This window comes from Schistocerca serialis, chromosome 7 (genome assembly GCF_023864345.2).
Source record: "Schistocerca serialis cubense isolate TAMUIC-IGC-003099 chromosome 7, iqSchSeri2.2, whole genome shotgun sequence".
Lineage (NCBI taxonomy): Eukaryota > Metazoa > Arthropoda > Insecta > Orthoptera > Acrididae > Schistocerca > Schistocerca serialis.
In genome coordinates this window covers 114,482,021-114,498,409 of record NC_064644.1, presented here as the reverse complement: position 1 = coordinate 114,498,409, position 16,389 = coordinate 114,482,021, and the positions used below count along the sequence as shown (strand labels likewise).

General features: G+C 45.3%; 1 protein-coding gene across 1 annotated transcript in view; it reads right to left on the bottom strand.

The window, feature by feature from the left end:
• The window catches only part of LOC126412917 (beta-1,3-galactosyltransferase 1-like), a 274,544-nt gene that overhangs the window by 37,461 nt on the left and 220,694 nt on the right, over nt 1-16,389 (bottom strand). The window contains exon 3 of the mRNA XM_050082806.1: nt 1,310-1,626. Coding sequence (XP_049938763.1) covers nt 1,310-1,626 — 317 coding nt within the window. The remainder of the gene's footprint in view (nt 1-1,309; nt 1,627-16,389) is intronic.

The following is a 16,389-nucleotide window of genomic DNA, read 5'->3' as shown; positions in this document are numbered from 1 at the left end:
GCACGGGATACATGCGGACGTGCATTGTCCTGTTGGAACAGCAAGTTCCCTTGCCGGTCTAGGAATGGTAGAACGATGGGTTCGATGACGGTTTGGATGTACCGTGCACTGTTCAGTGTCCCCTCGACGATCACCATTGGTGTACGGCCAGTGTAGGAGATCGCTCCCCACACCATGATGCCGGGTGTTGGCCCTGTGTGCCTCGGTCGTATGCAGTCCTGATTGTGGCGCTCACCTGCACGGCGCCAAACACGCATACGACCATCATTGGCACCAAGGCAGAAGCGACTCTCATCGCTGAAGACGACACGTCTCCATTCGTCCCTCCATTCACGCCTGTCGCGACACCACTGGAGGCGGGCTGCACGATGTTGGGGCGTGAGCGGAAGACGGCCTAACGGTGTGCGGGACCGTAGCCCAGCTTCATGAAGACGGTTGCGAATGGTCCTCGCCGATACCCCAGGAGCAACAGTGTCCCTAATTTGCTGGGAAGTGGCGGTGCGGTCCCCTACGGCACTGCGTAGGATCCTACGGTCTTGGCGTGCATCCGTGCGTCGCTGCGGTCCGGTCCCAGGTCGACGGGCACGTGCACGTGCACCTTCCGCCGACCACTGGCGACAACATCGATGTACTGTGGAGACCTCACGCCCCACGTGTTGAGCAATTCGGCGGTACGTCCACCCGGCCTCCCGGATGCCCACTATACGCCCTCCCTCAAAGTCCGTCAACTGCACATACCGTTCACGTCCACGCTGTCGCGGCATGCTACCAGTGTTAAAGACTGCGATGGAGCTCCGTATGCCACGGCAAACTGGCTGACACTGACGGCGGCGGTGCACAAATTCCGCGCAGCTAGCGCCATTCGACGGCCAACACCGCGGTTCCTGGTGTGTCCGCTGTGCCGTGCGTGTGATCATTGCTTGTACAGCCCTCTCGCAGTGTCCGAAGCAAGTATGGTGGGTCTGACACACCGGTGTCAATGTGTTCTTTTTTCCATTTCCAGGAGTGTAGATACCTGGCGCCGGCCCACCTCCGGTCAGTACATCAGTGCACCTGATGATGGCAACGTGGTCGATTGCCGAAATATTGTTTCCTATGCACACTCATATCAGGCTGTTACCCGAGATTTATTTCGTCATAAAATACGCTGGAGAAATTGAAGAATCACAACATACAGACTTGTTACACATCCTGCGAGCATTTTATAAGTGCTCTCTCTGTCAGCTCCGTATACCTTGCTACGCTCGGTAGCGGACGGTGCTCTGTCTACAGCAACATCTCTACTTGGCAGACCGCGGCAGAAACTCACCGGCACGCCCTGCCCCCGGTGGCCGACAACGAAGAGCAGCCTGGTAGCCGAGGGCTCCCGCCGGCCCCACGTCTGCCGCACAGCGTCCCGCCTCTGGCGGCGCCCGATGGCGGATGGCACGGCCATCAGCAGCACCGGGCCCTGCTGCCACGTGCCCGACACGTGGCACAGCTCACTCCGCGGCAGCAGCAGCGCCGTCTGCTCCCCGGGCCGCACGTACAGCGCGGCGTCGCGGCTCCGCCGCAGCCAATCCAGCTCCGGGCTGTACACAGTCGTGTACACCAGCAGCACGCACACCAGCAGCAGCAGCAGCAGCCCTGCACATCCACATCTACAGCTGCAAACACATCAACATCTCTACCGACATCAGCTTTGCGATGCACACTGCTGAGTTCTGCAGCAACAAGCAAATCACCACCACCACAGAAAATTCCCAAATATCCACATCTAAAGCTATATACCGGGTGGTTATAATTAAACTTTCCCTATTTAACACATTGTAACACGAACTAATTAGTGTACTAGAACCAAACTTCGTGGCGTTAATGTCAAGTACATGGGGAAGAGAAATAATGCAGAATCAATTCAATTGAAACACATTTAATGTGCTGCCACGGTATATCATACCATTACATACCACTTCCATCACTGCTACAAAAAGGGCTCTATATGGCACTCATCAGTGCCCAGAAGAGTCTGAAAGTGGAGGACTGCATTCTGCACGGCACACCGAAGCATGTCCGTAGGTATGTTGGCTACCTCTCTTGATATGTTGCGCTTCAGATCAGCACATATGTGAATGTTCCCCTGGTAAAGCCTGTCCTTCAGGTAGCTCCGCAACTAGAAATCACAGGGAGTGAGAGGAAGTGACCTTGATGGCTGATAATTCGGTCGTTTCCAGATCTGTTTCGGAGAAGCAGGTTAATTTCGCGAGCGATGTGCGGTGGTGCCCCATATTCCATAAAAGCTGTCGAGTTCAACGTGTCTCTCTCCTATAGGACGGGCGTGACATGTTTGGGAAGCATATCGCAGCAATGCTGGTCAGTCACACCGTCTTTGGTCCCTGAGCACCAATCTTTGGTCCTTGAGCAGCAACCTGTTCAAAAAAGAATGGGCCAATGACGAACATAGCCGTGACGTTATACCATAGGGTGACACATTCACCATACAGAAGAATTTAATGCATAGTGACTGGAGGTGAAGATACCCACACTCGGCAATTCTGTGTGTTCACCTCACCCACCAGAGAAAAATGAGCTTTGTCTGTCCAGAGGATGGTACAGACCCAGTCCTCGTCAACTTCAGTCCTTGCGAGAAAGTCGATAGCGAAGTCAACACGTCGTTGTGCGTCCTGTGGTGCAAGCTGCTGTACGATGTGGATCTTCTACAGATACCATTTGAGAATGGTTTGAAGGACCGTCTGTACACTGGACCACGGGATGTTCAACTGTCGTGGCAGCACACTCACTGCCTGACGATCGGGAATTGCGCGCAGCGTTTTCTGCCATAGCAACAGCGATTTCATCAACCACCTGTGTTGCAATTGGTCGCTGACCCTTCCCAGAGCGACGCCCAGTTCTCCAGTTGATTTGCACTACTTCATTAGGCTCTGCACAGCAGATGGACGAAGAGGACCCTTCTGTAATCCTTTCAGCTGTCGATGTTATCTAAGTTCAGTTGCAGCATTACTGTTGTTTTAATAGAGCTTCACCAATAATGCCCTTCTCCTTTTGTACAAGCTCATGTTGACACGTCGGAAAGTTCACTGCGACTGATCAGAGTTGTGAGACTGCAAATCACGATGGCTCCTGGAGGCCATAGTTGAAACTTGACATTAGTGCTGTGACGCATGGAAATCATGCACCCAATACTCTGGACATTAGTGCCACCAAGTTTGGTACTCATAATTACTTTCCGTGTTATAATATGTTAAATAGGGAAAGTTGAATCATAACTACCCAGTACATACTCATAGGGAAATCTCTATGGAACTCAGCATTGTTATGTACACCAATTTTTTACCTCAGCAGTAGGCACACCACCACTACCTCTAGCCCAGCACATCCACAGTTACAGCTACACAAACATGAACATGAACATGTCTACAGACATCAGCTATAGGAAGTATGTCATCTTGCAAACAAGCTGTGAGCATACCCACAGCAGTACTAACTCTGCATATCAACATGAACATCTCTACGGACATCTGGTTTACAATGCACGCCAACTTCTACACCCATATCAAGCACACTAATACTAGCACCAACCCTGCATAGCCACATCTACTGCTATGCATGCATGAATGTGTCTACAAACATTGCCTTTGTGAAGTACACCATCTCACACACATCTACAGAGATCAGCTCCACAAGCACCAGTCCCGTATGACCACATCTATAGCTATGCATACATGAACATCTCCATAGGAATCAGATTTGTCATGTGTAGTGATGCATACACCAAAACATGCACACCACCACCACCACCACCACCACCACCACCACCACCACCACCACCACCACCACCACCCCTGCATGTCAAAATCTACAGCTGTATACACATGAAAGCTTCTACAGACATACACCACCATGTACACCAGAAAACCAGTAGCTTCACATCCCCATCTCTAAAGGCGTGAATGCACCTACAGACAAAAACCTTTGGCTGTACTCTTCATTTAAAATAGTTACATCTGTCCACCATCATCTAGGTATGGGAAACCTGACCAGGTAAAACTGATACCGGTACTTTCGTCCTGAACAACCGGTATTTGTTGTTGATTGTTTGGTCTCTGTTGTAACAGGTGCTTCTTTATTTATACTAATAAACGGATAAAAAACCGAAATATCTATTAGTCAAGCTGCAATGCTAATTTTTTTAAATTAACGTCTTCAAGAATTTCCAATGCGTTATTATATAAAATGGAAAAAGCGATCAGTGCTATTTTAATAACAATGACGAAAGAAAACGAGTAACAAACACATGGCATAAGAATTGGTGCAGCATCGCTGAGACAATAATGAACCTGTTAGCATGTGGCGTGGCCTATAGACTGGTACAGGTGTACTTTTAGTGTGCGAAACTGGGCCCATTTGGTCTGTGTGGTAGTTCACGCTGTCATAGTCGAACATTAGTTGTATTACAGAGTGGCAGCATCAATAGTCGAGGAAGTATTTTACGACGTGCGGTACCAATGAAGTACAATGCTTCATTTCCTCTAAAAGGTTGAGAAAGGAAGGAGCCACGACAAACTTGTGACATCATATAAGGAGAAACTTTCCAACTTAACAATTCATTCAGAGTTTACAATAAAAATTGAATGTAGTTGATTTGTTGCCTGTGTCTCCGTAATATGCCTTTATCTGGTTATAGCCCTTGAAAACGGACAAATTAACATGGGAAATCTTCAACCTCAGATTTCGCCCTTTATCAATGACTATTCCGAAAGCAAAAGGGTGTGTGTCGCATAACTCTTCCTTAGTGTTGCAATTTTTTTCCGTCTGTGTCGATGGTTTAGGGAGCTTCAGAGAGGTAGCTTCTACATCAAGGACATGAAGAGACTGATGAAGTAGGACACATCGGTCGAGAGGTCTGCTGTACGCCGCACCTGATAGTGAAGCAAATGTAGATGGTCTCACTGTAGGTACCTTACACAGCTCTTCAAGATCACGTTAGTGTGGAGTAGTAAGTTCTTTGTAAGTAACCACACATATTGACAAGTGACAGGGCATTGAAATCACACAGGGGATTCAAATTCAAGGGCGGCCATGCAGATTTAAGTCTACGGCGAGTCCCCGAAATGCATTCTCTGGAATTCCGAATTGATTGCTTTGAAATTGCCACACCTGGTTTCAGGTGCATCCTTGCTCAATCCGAGTCTGTATAGCGTCTCTTATGGCCTCGTGACTGACAAGACAATCTCACTCTTAGCTTCCCTTTCCCTTTTCTTCCTTCCCCAAAAGTTTGGTAAAAGAGGAAACTGCATGTTTGCCCAGGGGTTTATTCAACCGGGAAATATCGCTACATCGCTAGCACTGCTAAAAAGATTGTTATATGGTTATAATGTTCTGGACAGCGAGCAGAATAAGGAAAGCTACTGAAAGTCGATATGTCGTTAGCCCAGTCTGCGAAAAACGGAAGTCTACCATCAGAAGGAAAATGATGAAACACGTAACGTTCGAACGTCAGAAATATTCACTGGGAAGCCAGTTGTCGAAAAACACTTGCCATGGAAGAGTTTAGATCAAGCCACTCAAGATTTAATTATATTCAACACGCTTAAATTGTGGAGCACGTGATAACATTTTATACATGAATGTCGTCATCGTTATACTTTATTTTTATAAGGCGTCCAGTTTCAACCGCACTTAGCAGTCATCTTTAGGCCTAATGGTAAGAGACAAAGAGAAATAATCAAGAAAGCAATGGTTAAAATACTATATAGAATAAAACATACACAATATACCATATACGGCCCGTCCAAAATATTCAGAGACGAAACTTAGTTCTGTAACTGCATTGGAAGCTTGTATTAACAAATGTAGACAACAGCCGTGCGTTCGCTGAGTCTGTTGTTAGGCGGTTGTGTTAAGTAGTGGACTTGCGGGCGTTGTTGTGCTACAAATAGCAATGGAGCAGCATTCCTAAATGAAGTATTCAAGACATTCTCCAGAATTTTATGAAGAAGACAAAAATGAATGTAAGGTATGTCCCCTATGTCTTCACACCCGAACAGAAACAACGACGCTTGGACGCCTGCCGCGACTTGATACAAATGCAACACATGAACGATTCTTTTCTGGAAAATAATTATCACGGGTGACGAGACTTGGTGCTATCAATATGAAACGACACAGTATAGCTATTCACATGAAGGTTCAAGTCTTCGACGACGTATTCGACATTTAAGTCAATGTGACGCTTATGTTGAGCAACATCCCAAAAAAATGTTTCTGGATTCCTAAAGGACCAAACTGCTGAGGTCATCGATCCAAGACTTACACACTACTTAAACTAGCTTAAACTAACTTAAGCAACATCTCAAAGGAGGACTTTTCTGACTGTTTCACATGGTTGTATGAAAGTCCTGTGTGTTGTACTAAAGTGGGGGAGACTGTGTAGAACACCTGAAGCATTAAAACTTTTTCTTAACTTCAGTTTTTATTTATCCAGCCTCGAAAGTTTTTGGACTGACGAAGTACAGTAGTTACCGCAGTAACTAGTCACTTCGCTAAATCACAACCAACCATTCTGAATGCTATAAAAATCTCAGGTTGTTGCGTAGTACCAAGCGTTATTAGTGTGGACTGGAGGTGTCAGCAGCCTACAGCCACAATTGGAAATATATCCGACAAAACTCCAAATGAGAGAAGAAGAAAAAGAAACGACAGCTGAAGTATAATTTAGATCAATTCGTAACGAAAGGCTTGTTATATTCTACGATAAAAAAATATAAACAGTTCCCTGAAAGCAGCAGAGAGATAAAGTGTTGACCACTGCATGTTCAAAACGACAATGATCTAGTAAATCATTAACAAAGAAAAAAACGGGAAAAGAAACAGGACGCACTGCACTCTACTATTCTAGAGCACCCTCCGTATTACCCCGGTCAAATCGTGCTTTCTTCATTGCCCTCAGAAGTGGTGACGACGAGTTTCTGTGGTTGAAGATTTCTTGTAGGAACGGTTACATGGAACATCCAAGTTACTAGGACAAACTTCAGTAAAATAATTTGCAGAACGGTTTCAAAGTTAAATGTAGTGGAGGTTAATTGATGCTATACTGAAATCACCTTTTCAGGATTCGAATACGGAGGTTTTACTCATGGGAAATGTCCTCATCGAAAGAGGTATCCTCCTCTCCCCTTCTACATTCCCACATGACACACGGCACACGCAAAACGGGCGCACACGCACCACTAATGCACTCGCACGAGGTTGGGGCAGTGCACAGTTTCAGTCTGTTAATAGCTCTTTCGGACTGCTCAAACTCCATAGTAGGATTAGTGTCACTAAGAGAAAGGTTATGACTGATTTCATGTCATCCACAGCCTAGGCCTAGGGCATCGATGGCGAATCAATGAACAATAATATGGGCATGGACATAAATGATGAATTTAGGTAGGTCTGCCTAATGAAAATAATTAGTTTGTCGATCTGCGTTTGAAATCATACTACCGAAGTTCATCGTGAACGGGCTATCTACATCTCCATACACCGAAAGCCATCGTACGGCGCGTGGCGGAGGATACCCTGCACCATAATTTGCCATTTCCCTTCCTGTTCCACTCGCAAATAGAGGGAGGGAAAAATGGTTGTCTGTACGCCTCCCTATGAGCCCTAATTTTTTTGTATCTTATCTTCGTGGTCCTTATGCGCGATGTATGTTGGTGACAGTAGAATCGTTCGGCAGTCAGCTTCACACGCCGGTTCTATAAATTTCCACAATAGTGTTCCTCTAAAAGAAGGTCGCCTTCCATCCAGGGATTCCCATTTGAGTTCCCGAAGCACCTCCGTAACACTTACGTGTTGTTCGGACTTACCAGTAAGAAATCTAGCAGCCCGCCTCTGAATTGCTTCGACGTCTTCTTTCAATCCGACCACGTACGGATATCCCAAACACTCCAGCAGCACTTAAGAATAGGTCGGACCAGCGTCCTATATGCGGTCTCCTTTACAGATGAACAACTCTTCCCTAGAATTCTCCCAATAAACCGAAGTTGACCATTTGCCTGCCCTACCACAGTTTTCAGATGCTCGTTCCTCCTCATATCGCTTTGAATCCCTACGCCCAGATATTTAAACGACTTGACTGTGTCAAGCAGGACACCGGTAATACTGCAACCGAACATTACAGGTTTGTTCTTCCTACCCATCCGCATTAACTTAGGTTTTTACTCATTTAAGGCTAGCTGCCATCGATCCCACTACCTGGAAATTTTGTCTAAGTTGTCTTCTATCTTCCTACTGTCACTCTTCGACACCTTACCGTACTCCACGGCATCATCAGCAAATAATCGCCAAACCGTTTATGTATAAAGAGAACAACAGCGGTCCTATCGGTGCGGAGGCGTCATGGAAGTTGTAAATGATAAATCTTCGCTGATGCTCGCTAGCTGTGTGTCACGGTGTACTCAAATAAATTAGTAATAATACACCGCCATCCACTGTTAGACCACGTAGGTTGGCAGCCGTTCCAACTATGGCGACTTCCTAACTTCTCTAACAAGTATCGCAGTGGCAAACTGTGTCGGGAAAACAGTGTTCACCTGTTTGTTTTTGTTTGTTGCAGCGCTTACGCCGTGTGCTGCAGTTACACATAGTAGTACCTTTTTTAAACTTGACACTATTATTCTACCTGGCTAGTATGACAAAGACACAAAAGGGGCAAGAAACGTGCAATAGAGATTTTCTAACTCGGTGGATGACTTCAGTTATTACTCATGCACGTGTAAATACTCGTGCTCAGGCAATTAAAATAATAATTAATTCAAAGTTCGTACTCAGAACTTTAGTTTGTTTACTGACTAACAAAATAAAAACTGAATGAGTCAACAACGGTAGTTTTATGTTCCATGAATCAATAGTACATTTAGTTACATTGACAAGAAACGAGGATGGCTACATGCTGCCCATTTTCTTCTTTTAGTAATACAAATGGCAATTGTTAATGCCACCACCTTCTATGCATTAGATAAATAGACATAATTCGACGGAATAGCAGGAGCCGTGAAGAATAAACATTTTCAATTCGTTTTGAAATTTAATGAGATGGGATACTAATATAGTAGTGTAAATCACTATAATCTTTTCTGTTACGGATTTTGGTAGACAAACTTTGCCAGTTACTTAAAATTCACTCTCAGCATTGCTTCATTTAAGCGTTAATAACTTTAAAGCAACAATGAAACACAATGACAACGTTGGACTACGAAGGCCAATTTATAGATACAGAAAATTACCAAAATCGCAGAAATAATTAATGTAGTTAAATAATAGGTAGTACTTACTGTAATTTGCGAGATTAAATGGTTTCGATGAATCTTTCAAATATTAACTTTAAAAGTTAGTCGTTGTTGTTGTTCTTCAAACTTTAGTTTTGTTTACTTTAAATATTCAGCAACAACATGTACTCTCCAATAAAAATCAGATTTAACATTCACAATATGATACTCTGAATACACTGCAATAGGCAATAACTCCAAACACTGGCATGCCTTTTACAAGGCTGAAAGTCAGAAGTTGTTCATTCTTACCTTTTTGGAAGATGCAGGAGCGAATCAGATGCTCTGCGACAACAATGTTCCATAATTCCAAATTATAATATCTCTTCCGCAAATGCAAATACTACTTTCATTTGCTGTGGCTAAACAGTACTTCTCCTGTTGTTCTTCTTGAGGTCTTTGTTATAAGTCCCCAATGTGCTATGGTCAGTGGAAGCTGCAGTGCCTCTCGCAGCCACAGAAAATTGCTGCACAGTTTATTGGCTCCACCAGAGCGTTACATTATCTCGTCTTTACTGAATCGGAGCTACACTGTTTACTTTTACGGCGAGCTTTTGTCCGTACCTCAAAGACTCAGATTGAACCATTCGCAAAGACACTAGAAGTGCAAGGTGGCAAGTTAAATCTTTACCAAGGCTTATTTGAAAGTATTGTGTTAACAATTATGACAGGAAAAATATTAGCTGGTGATGACTCACCAAGTGCATCAGGCAGGCGACAGAAAAAGAGTGTCAGGGAGGTGCAGAGATCAACCTTCTACTGGGCGTATGTATTACACTTCACAAACTAGGCATCGTCGACATTCAAGAAATGTTCAAAACAAACCATTAACTTGCACCATGAACACCGAACGAAAAATGGCACGCCACAGTGATCGCCAAGGTTCGCACCGTCAGATGGCTCAAATGGCTCTGAGCACTATGGGACTTAACATCTCAGGTCATCAGTCCCCTAGAACGTAGAACTGCTTAAACCTAACTAACCTAAGGACATCACACACATCCATGCCCGAGGCAGGATTCGAACCTGCGACCGTAGCGGTCACGCGGTTCCAGACTGAAGCGCCTAGAACCGCTCGGCCACATCTGCCGGTGCACCGTCAAGATCGAAGGCGAACTCCTTGGGAGTTAAAACCGTGTTGGACGTTCAGCTAGGTATCGACTCTTAAATAATGCATACAGAATCATATTGGTATAAAGGGGTGATGAGAACTGATGGATTGTGGTGGCATGAAACCGAATGCGAAACAGTCTGTCATGGAGCTTATCGCGAAGCTGGCTATGCTTTAAAACATAGCTCAGCTAGTGCGGTAACATATTTTATAGGTAAGGGAAAAGCGAACATCAGACATTGAATTTGTCCAGTGGTTCCAGGTGGTACTAATTGCAATGTCACACACTTTTCAGAAGGGACAGTTTGTTCTAGAGGCGTATGATTTTTATACGCAGACTACGAATCAAACCGAGCGAGGTGGCGCGGTGGTTAGACACTGGACTCGCATTCGGGAGGACGACGGTTCAATCCCGCGTCCGGCCATCCTGATTTAGGTTTTCCGTGATTTCCCTAAATCGCTCCAGGCAAATGCCGGGATGGTTCCTTTCAAAGGGCACGGCCGACTTCCTTCCCCGTCCTTCCCTAATCCGATGAGACCGATGACCTCGCTGTCTGGTCTCCTTCCCCAAAACAACCAACCAACCAACTACGAATCAAGCAAAAGCAAATTATTTTGACCAGCTATTGGCCAAAAGCAGTACTCATACCATATTTGTTGCTCTCTTACACCCATTTCACCGCGCTTGCTTGTTGTGAGTTAATTATTCCCTACTGCCCTTGCAAGATCAGGCACACGAGAAAGAATCGTAGGGGTCAGAGCACCTCCAACTTCTAGCAGCACAATAAATAACTTTGCAGCCCATTTACCATCCAGATTAACAGTCGGTTTAGTTGTATAAGAATGCGTTAAGCCACTGATGTTAACTGATCTTGATACAACTCTCTTGGTACCTCTAATTTCAGGGTTCCTTCCACATGTATTTACTCTTCTAATCTAGATTTGTGAGAACTGAAAACGAATTAGTTACTGAACTATGGCATAAGTTTGTTAATCTCATCCACAATTTTTCGGGCCGATTCCTCAGTTTGCTGTGCATCGTCAAGTTGATGCTTTGTTTGAAATTTCGTTATGTCTTCCAATTCTGTAGCACTGTTTGAAGTTATACAACCATTCACTTCTTCCCTTGAGATCCATGTGATCTACGTCGAGCTTAATTTGATGTTTATATTGTAGTAGGCCACTATCATGCACATCGCGCAAACACGTTTTTGGAACAAGTGCGCCTTGACCTCCTTTGAATATGCGTAGTTTCTCTTATACACCCCAAGGTCATATTTCTACGGACTTATTCAAAATCTGTTCAGAATTGTTTTTTACTTTGCTGCGGATGGTCATCCATGTACGTAATTATGTTTAGTACCCGCTCCTTGGATAAGGATTTTCCTTTGCCACGTTTCATTGGAGTAGACGGAATTTGTGTCTCCCTGTCCGACAAGGATTATGAACTACATGCATCGACACCTGTTTCAGTATATCTTTTACTGTTAAGCACGTATCGTCATCACTGTACTCCTCTTGTACATTGTTCGCACAATCGTGCATATACAACACACATTCCACTGACTCATCTTTCAGAAACACTAATATTTCATGACACGTCTTTCTCGCTCTGAGAAATTCCTTGGGTTCCTTTCCGACAAAATGTCAACTTTTGCAATTGTTGTTGTGGATATAATGCAATACTTGCTTTGTTTAGCGTTGCAATTGCTCTACATCTACATCGTTACTCTGCAATTCGCACTGAAATGCCTGGCAGAGGGTTCATCGAACCATTTACATGCTACTTCTCTACCATTCCACTCTCGAATGGCGCGTGGGAAAAAGGAACACCTAAATCTTTCCGTTTGAGCTCTGATTTCTTTTGTTTTATTATCATCATCATTTCTCCTTACGTAGATGGGTGTCAACAAAATATTTTCGCATTGGGAAAACCGCCTTTGTTTCAATGACTGCCACCCCAACTCGCGTATCATATCAGTGACACTATCACCCCTACTGCGCGATGACACGAAACGAGCTGCCCTTCTTTGCACTTTTGCGATGTCCTCCGTCAATCCTACCTGGTAAGGTTCCCATACTGCGCAGCAATATTCCAGCAGAGGACGGACAAGTGTAATGTAGGCTGTCTCTTTAGTGGGTTTGTTGCATCTTCTAAGTGTTCTGCCAACAAAGCGCAGTCTTTGTTTCGCATTCTCCACAATATTATCTACGTGTTCTTTCCAATTTAAGTTGCTCGTAATTGTAATTCCTAGGTATTGAGTCGAACTGTAGAATTGTGCGTTTTATCATATACCCAGAATTTATCGGATTTCCTTTAGTACCCATGTGGATGACCTCGCACTTTCCTTTGTTTAGTGCCAATTGTCACTTTTCGCACGATATAGAAATTCTCTCTAGATCATTTTGTAATTGGAATGGATCGTCTGACGATTTTACTAGACGGTAAATTACAGCGTCATCTGCAAACAATTTAAGGGGGCTGCTCAGATTATCACCTAGATCATTTATGTAAATCAGGAGCAGCAAAGGGCCTATGACACTACCTTGAGAAACGCCAGTTATCACTTCTGTTCTACTCGATGATTTACCGTCTATCACTACGAACTGTGACCTCTCTGAGAGGAAATCACGAATCCAGTCACACAACTGAGACGATACTCCATATGCACGCAATTTGATTGTGAGAAATGGTATCAAAAGCCTTCTGGAAATCTAGGAATATGGAATCGAACTGAGATCCCTCGTCGACAGCACTCTTTACTTCATGGGAATAAGGAACTAGCTGTGTTGCTCTGTTTTGTATCAACACCTCTAGCACAGAAGCGCTGCTGCGAGTTACACGTCGACTAAGCGGTTCAACTACGCTCCGCAGCCTCATGCTGTGCTCACCATTGGATACTTTCAGTTCCACCCCCTTGTTATTATTAGCAGCCAATATTGTGGTTGCATGGTAGACAATATGTGGGGCGTCGAACGCCGTAAACATCGTTGGCCTTTCGCGCCCACTCACTCAAAGAGTTCCTTGTCAGACGGTTTCAGTGACTCTATACAAAGTCTCGGACTTTCTCAGTGTGTCCGCTGCACACATTTTCCAAAATTGTTCCAACTGGAATATTATCTGAAACAGTTAAAACCAAACGCATTTCACATATTTAGTATACACAATGGTTAAACTGATCATTCGTAATAAAGAATTTTTAAAAAACCAGATTTGTGAAAAAGAAACAAATATTTCAATTGCACTGCCTTGTTATAGCGCCACGTTCTGTGTTTTTCTATTTCAGAGTGACTGTGTTCCGGTCGCTGTCTAAACTTATGGGTAGTTTCAGTGCTGCCCATAGTCCACTGTGGTATGAAAAATTGAATGTGATAGTCGGTGGTGCACTGCAACAGTTTCCTAGATCCTTTTCTAAATATCATAAACCAAAGACGGCTTACACGTTTGCGATTCGCAAGGACGATGACTAAAAGCAACATATAGTACACAGAGAAGTGACAACGTAAGCACACAAAGACCACAATTACTGAACGAGTGTTCCGGTTTTTCGAGGACCCCATTCCGTCAGTAAACGTGACAGAGACCTCTGGGTGGCGGCGATGGTCACAACTGGTGCAATTAGCTGAAACTGAGAGGGGTCAGACTGTAGATGTGCGCGAGGCTACTCGGTCCCTTCCAGCGACTGGTCACGCATTGGAGGTTACTTGTCTGCCGTGGCAATGGGCCCGTGAAGGCCGCGGCTCCGGACGGTCGCGACATTATTAGTGTCGGTTAGACCGTCAGTGAGAGAGCACTTCGATTTCCTGCTGCTAATAAGGCGAGTACACCGTTCGCTTGTAGGGTAAACATAGTCATGTGTAGGGACTGTGGTTGTTGTGAGCGGACGCAAGGAGAATTGGCCACTCTTCGGGGGCAGGTGGAGGCTTTGTCTGTTAGGCTCATCGAGCTCGAGGCGCAGGCGTCGGCTCGTAGTGGCGTTGGGGCAACTGTGGTGAGACCTATGCCTACTTCGGTGGCCTTTGAATCACATGGAACCCCTGATGTCGCTGCGTCTTCCGGCAGTGAGCATCTTACCGGTCAGTCATCACTCCAGGGTGAATGGCGGACAGTGGTGGGCTCGCGCGTGCCTGGCCGAAAGGCGAAGGTGGGATCTGGCCGCGTGGCAGCTGCCTTACCCCTTTCCAACAGGTACGGGGTGCTTCCTAGTGGTGATGACATCGTTTCCGAGCCACCACAGGATGCCTCGCCTGTTGGGCCAGTGGCCGATTCTCCGGCAAGATCCCGACAGTCACAGAGGGCGGGCCTATTAGTTATAGGGAGCTCCAACGTTAGGCGGGTTATGGAGCCCCTTAGGAAAATAGCGGGTAGGTCGGGGAAGAATGCCAGTGTGCACTCGGTGTGCTTGCCGGGGGGTCTCGTCCGTAATGTGGAGGAGGCCCTTCCGGCAGCTATTGAACGCACTGGGTGTGACCGGCTGCAGATAGTAGCACATGTCGGAACGAATGACGCCTGCCGCTTGGGTTCTGAGGCCATCCTTGGTTCCTTCCGGCGGCTGGCTGATTTGGTGAAGACAACCAGCATCGCACGCGGAGTGCAAGCTGAGCTTAATATCTGCAGCATAGTGCCGAGAGTCGATCGCGGTCCTCTGGTTTGGAGCCGTGTGGAGGGTCTAAACCAGAGGCTCAGACGACTCTGCGACTATAATGGTTGCAAATTCATCGACCTCTATTATTGGGTGGAGAACTGTAGGGCCCCCCTAGACAGGTCAGGCGTGCACTACACACCGGAAGCAGCTACTAGGGTAGCAGAGTACGTGTGGCGTGCACACGGGGGTTTTTTAGGTTAGAGGGACCCCCCCTTGGGCGAAACGATAAAATACCTGACGGCTTACCAGAGAGGACATTACCATCGTTGATAAAGAACGTCCGTCCTCAGAGACCAAAAACAGGAAAAGTCAACGTAATATTGGTAAACTGCAGGAGTATCCAGGGCAAGGTTCCTGAATTAGTATCTCTTATTGAAGGAAATAGTGCGCATATAGTATTAGGAACGGAAAGTTGGTTAAAACCGGAAGTGAACAGTAACGAAATCCTAGACACAGAATGGAATATATACCGCAAGGATAGGATAAACGCCAATGGTGGAGGAGTATTTATAGCAGTAAAGAATTCAATAATATCCAGTGAAGTTATTAGCGAATGCGAATGTGAAATAATCTGGGTTAAGTTAAGTATCAAAGGTGGGTCAGATATGATAGTCGGATGCTTCTATAGACCACCTGCATCAGCAACCGTAGTAGTTGAGCGCCTCAGAGAGAACCTGCAGAACGTCGTGAAGAAGTTTCGTGATCATACTATTGTAATAGGGGGAGACTTCAATCTACCAGGTATAGAATGGGATAGTCACACAATCAGAACTGGAGCCAGGGACAGAGACTCTTGTGACATTATCCTGACTGCCTTGTCCGAGAATTACTTCGAGCAGATAGTTAGAGAACCAACTCGTGAAGCTAACGTTTTAGACCTCATAGCAACAAATAGACCGGAACTTTTCGACTCCGTGAATGTAGAAGAGGGTATCAGTGATCATAAGTCAGTGGTTGCATCAATGACTACAAGTGTAATAAGAAATGCCAAGAAAGGAAGGAAAATATATTTGCTTAACAAGAGTGATAGGGCACAAATCGCAGAATATCTGAGTGACCACCATCAAACGTTCATTTCTGAGGAAGAGGATGTGGAACAAAAATGGAAAAAATTCAGAAACATCGTCCAGTACGCCTTAGATAAGTTCGTACCGACTAAGGTCCAAAGCGAGGGGAAAGATCCACCGTGGTATAACAATCATGTACGAAAGGTACTACGGAAACAAAGAAAGCTTCATCATAGGTTTAAGAGTAGTCGAATCATAGCTGATAAGGAAAAGCTGAACGAAGCGAAAAAGAGCGTAAAGAGAGCAATGAGAGA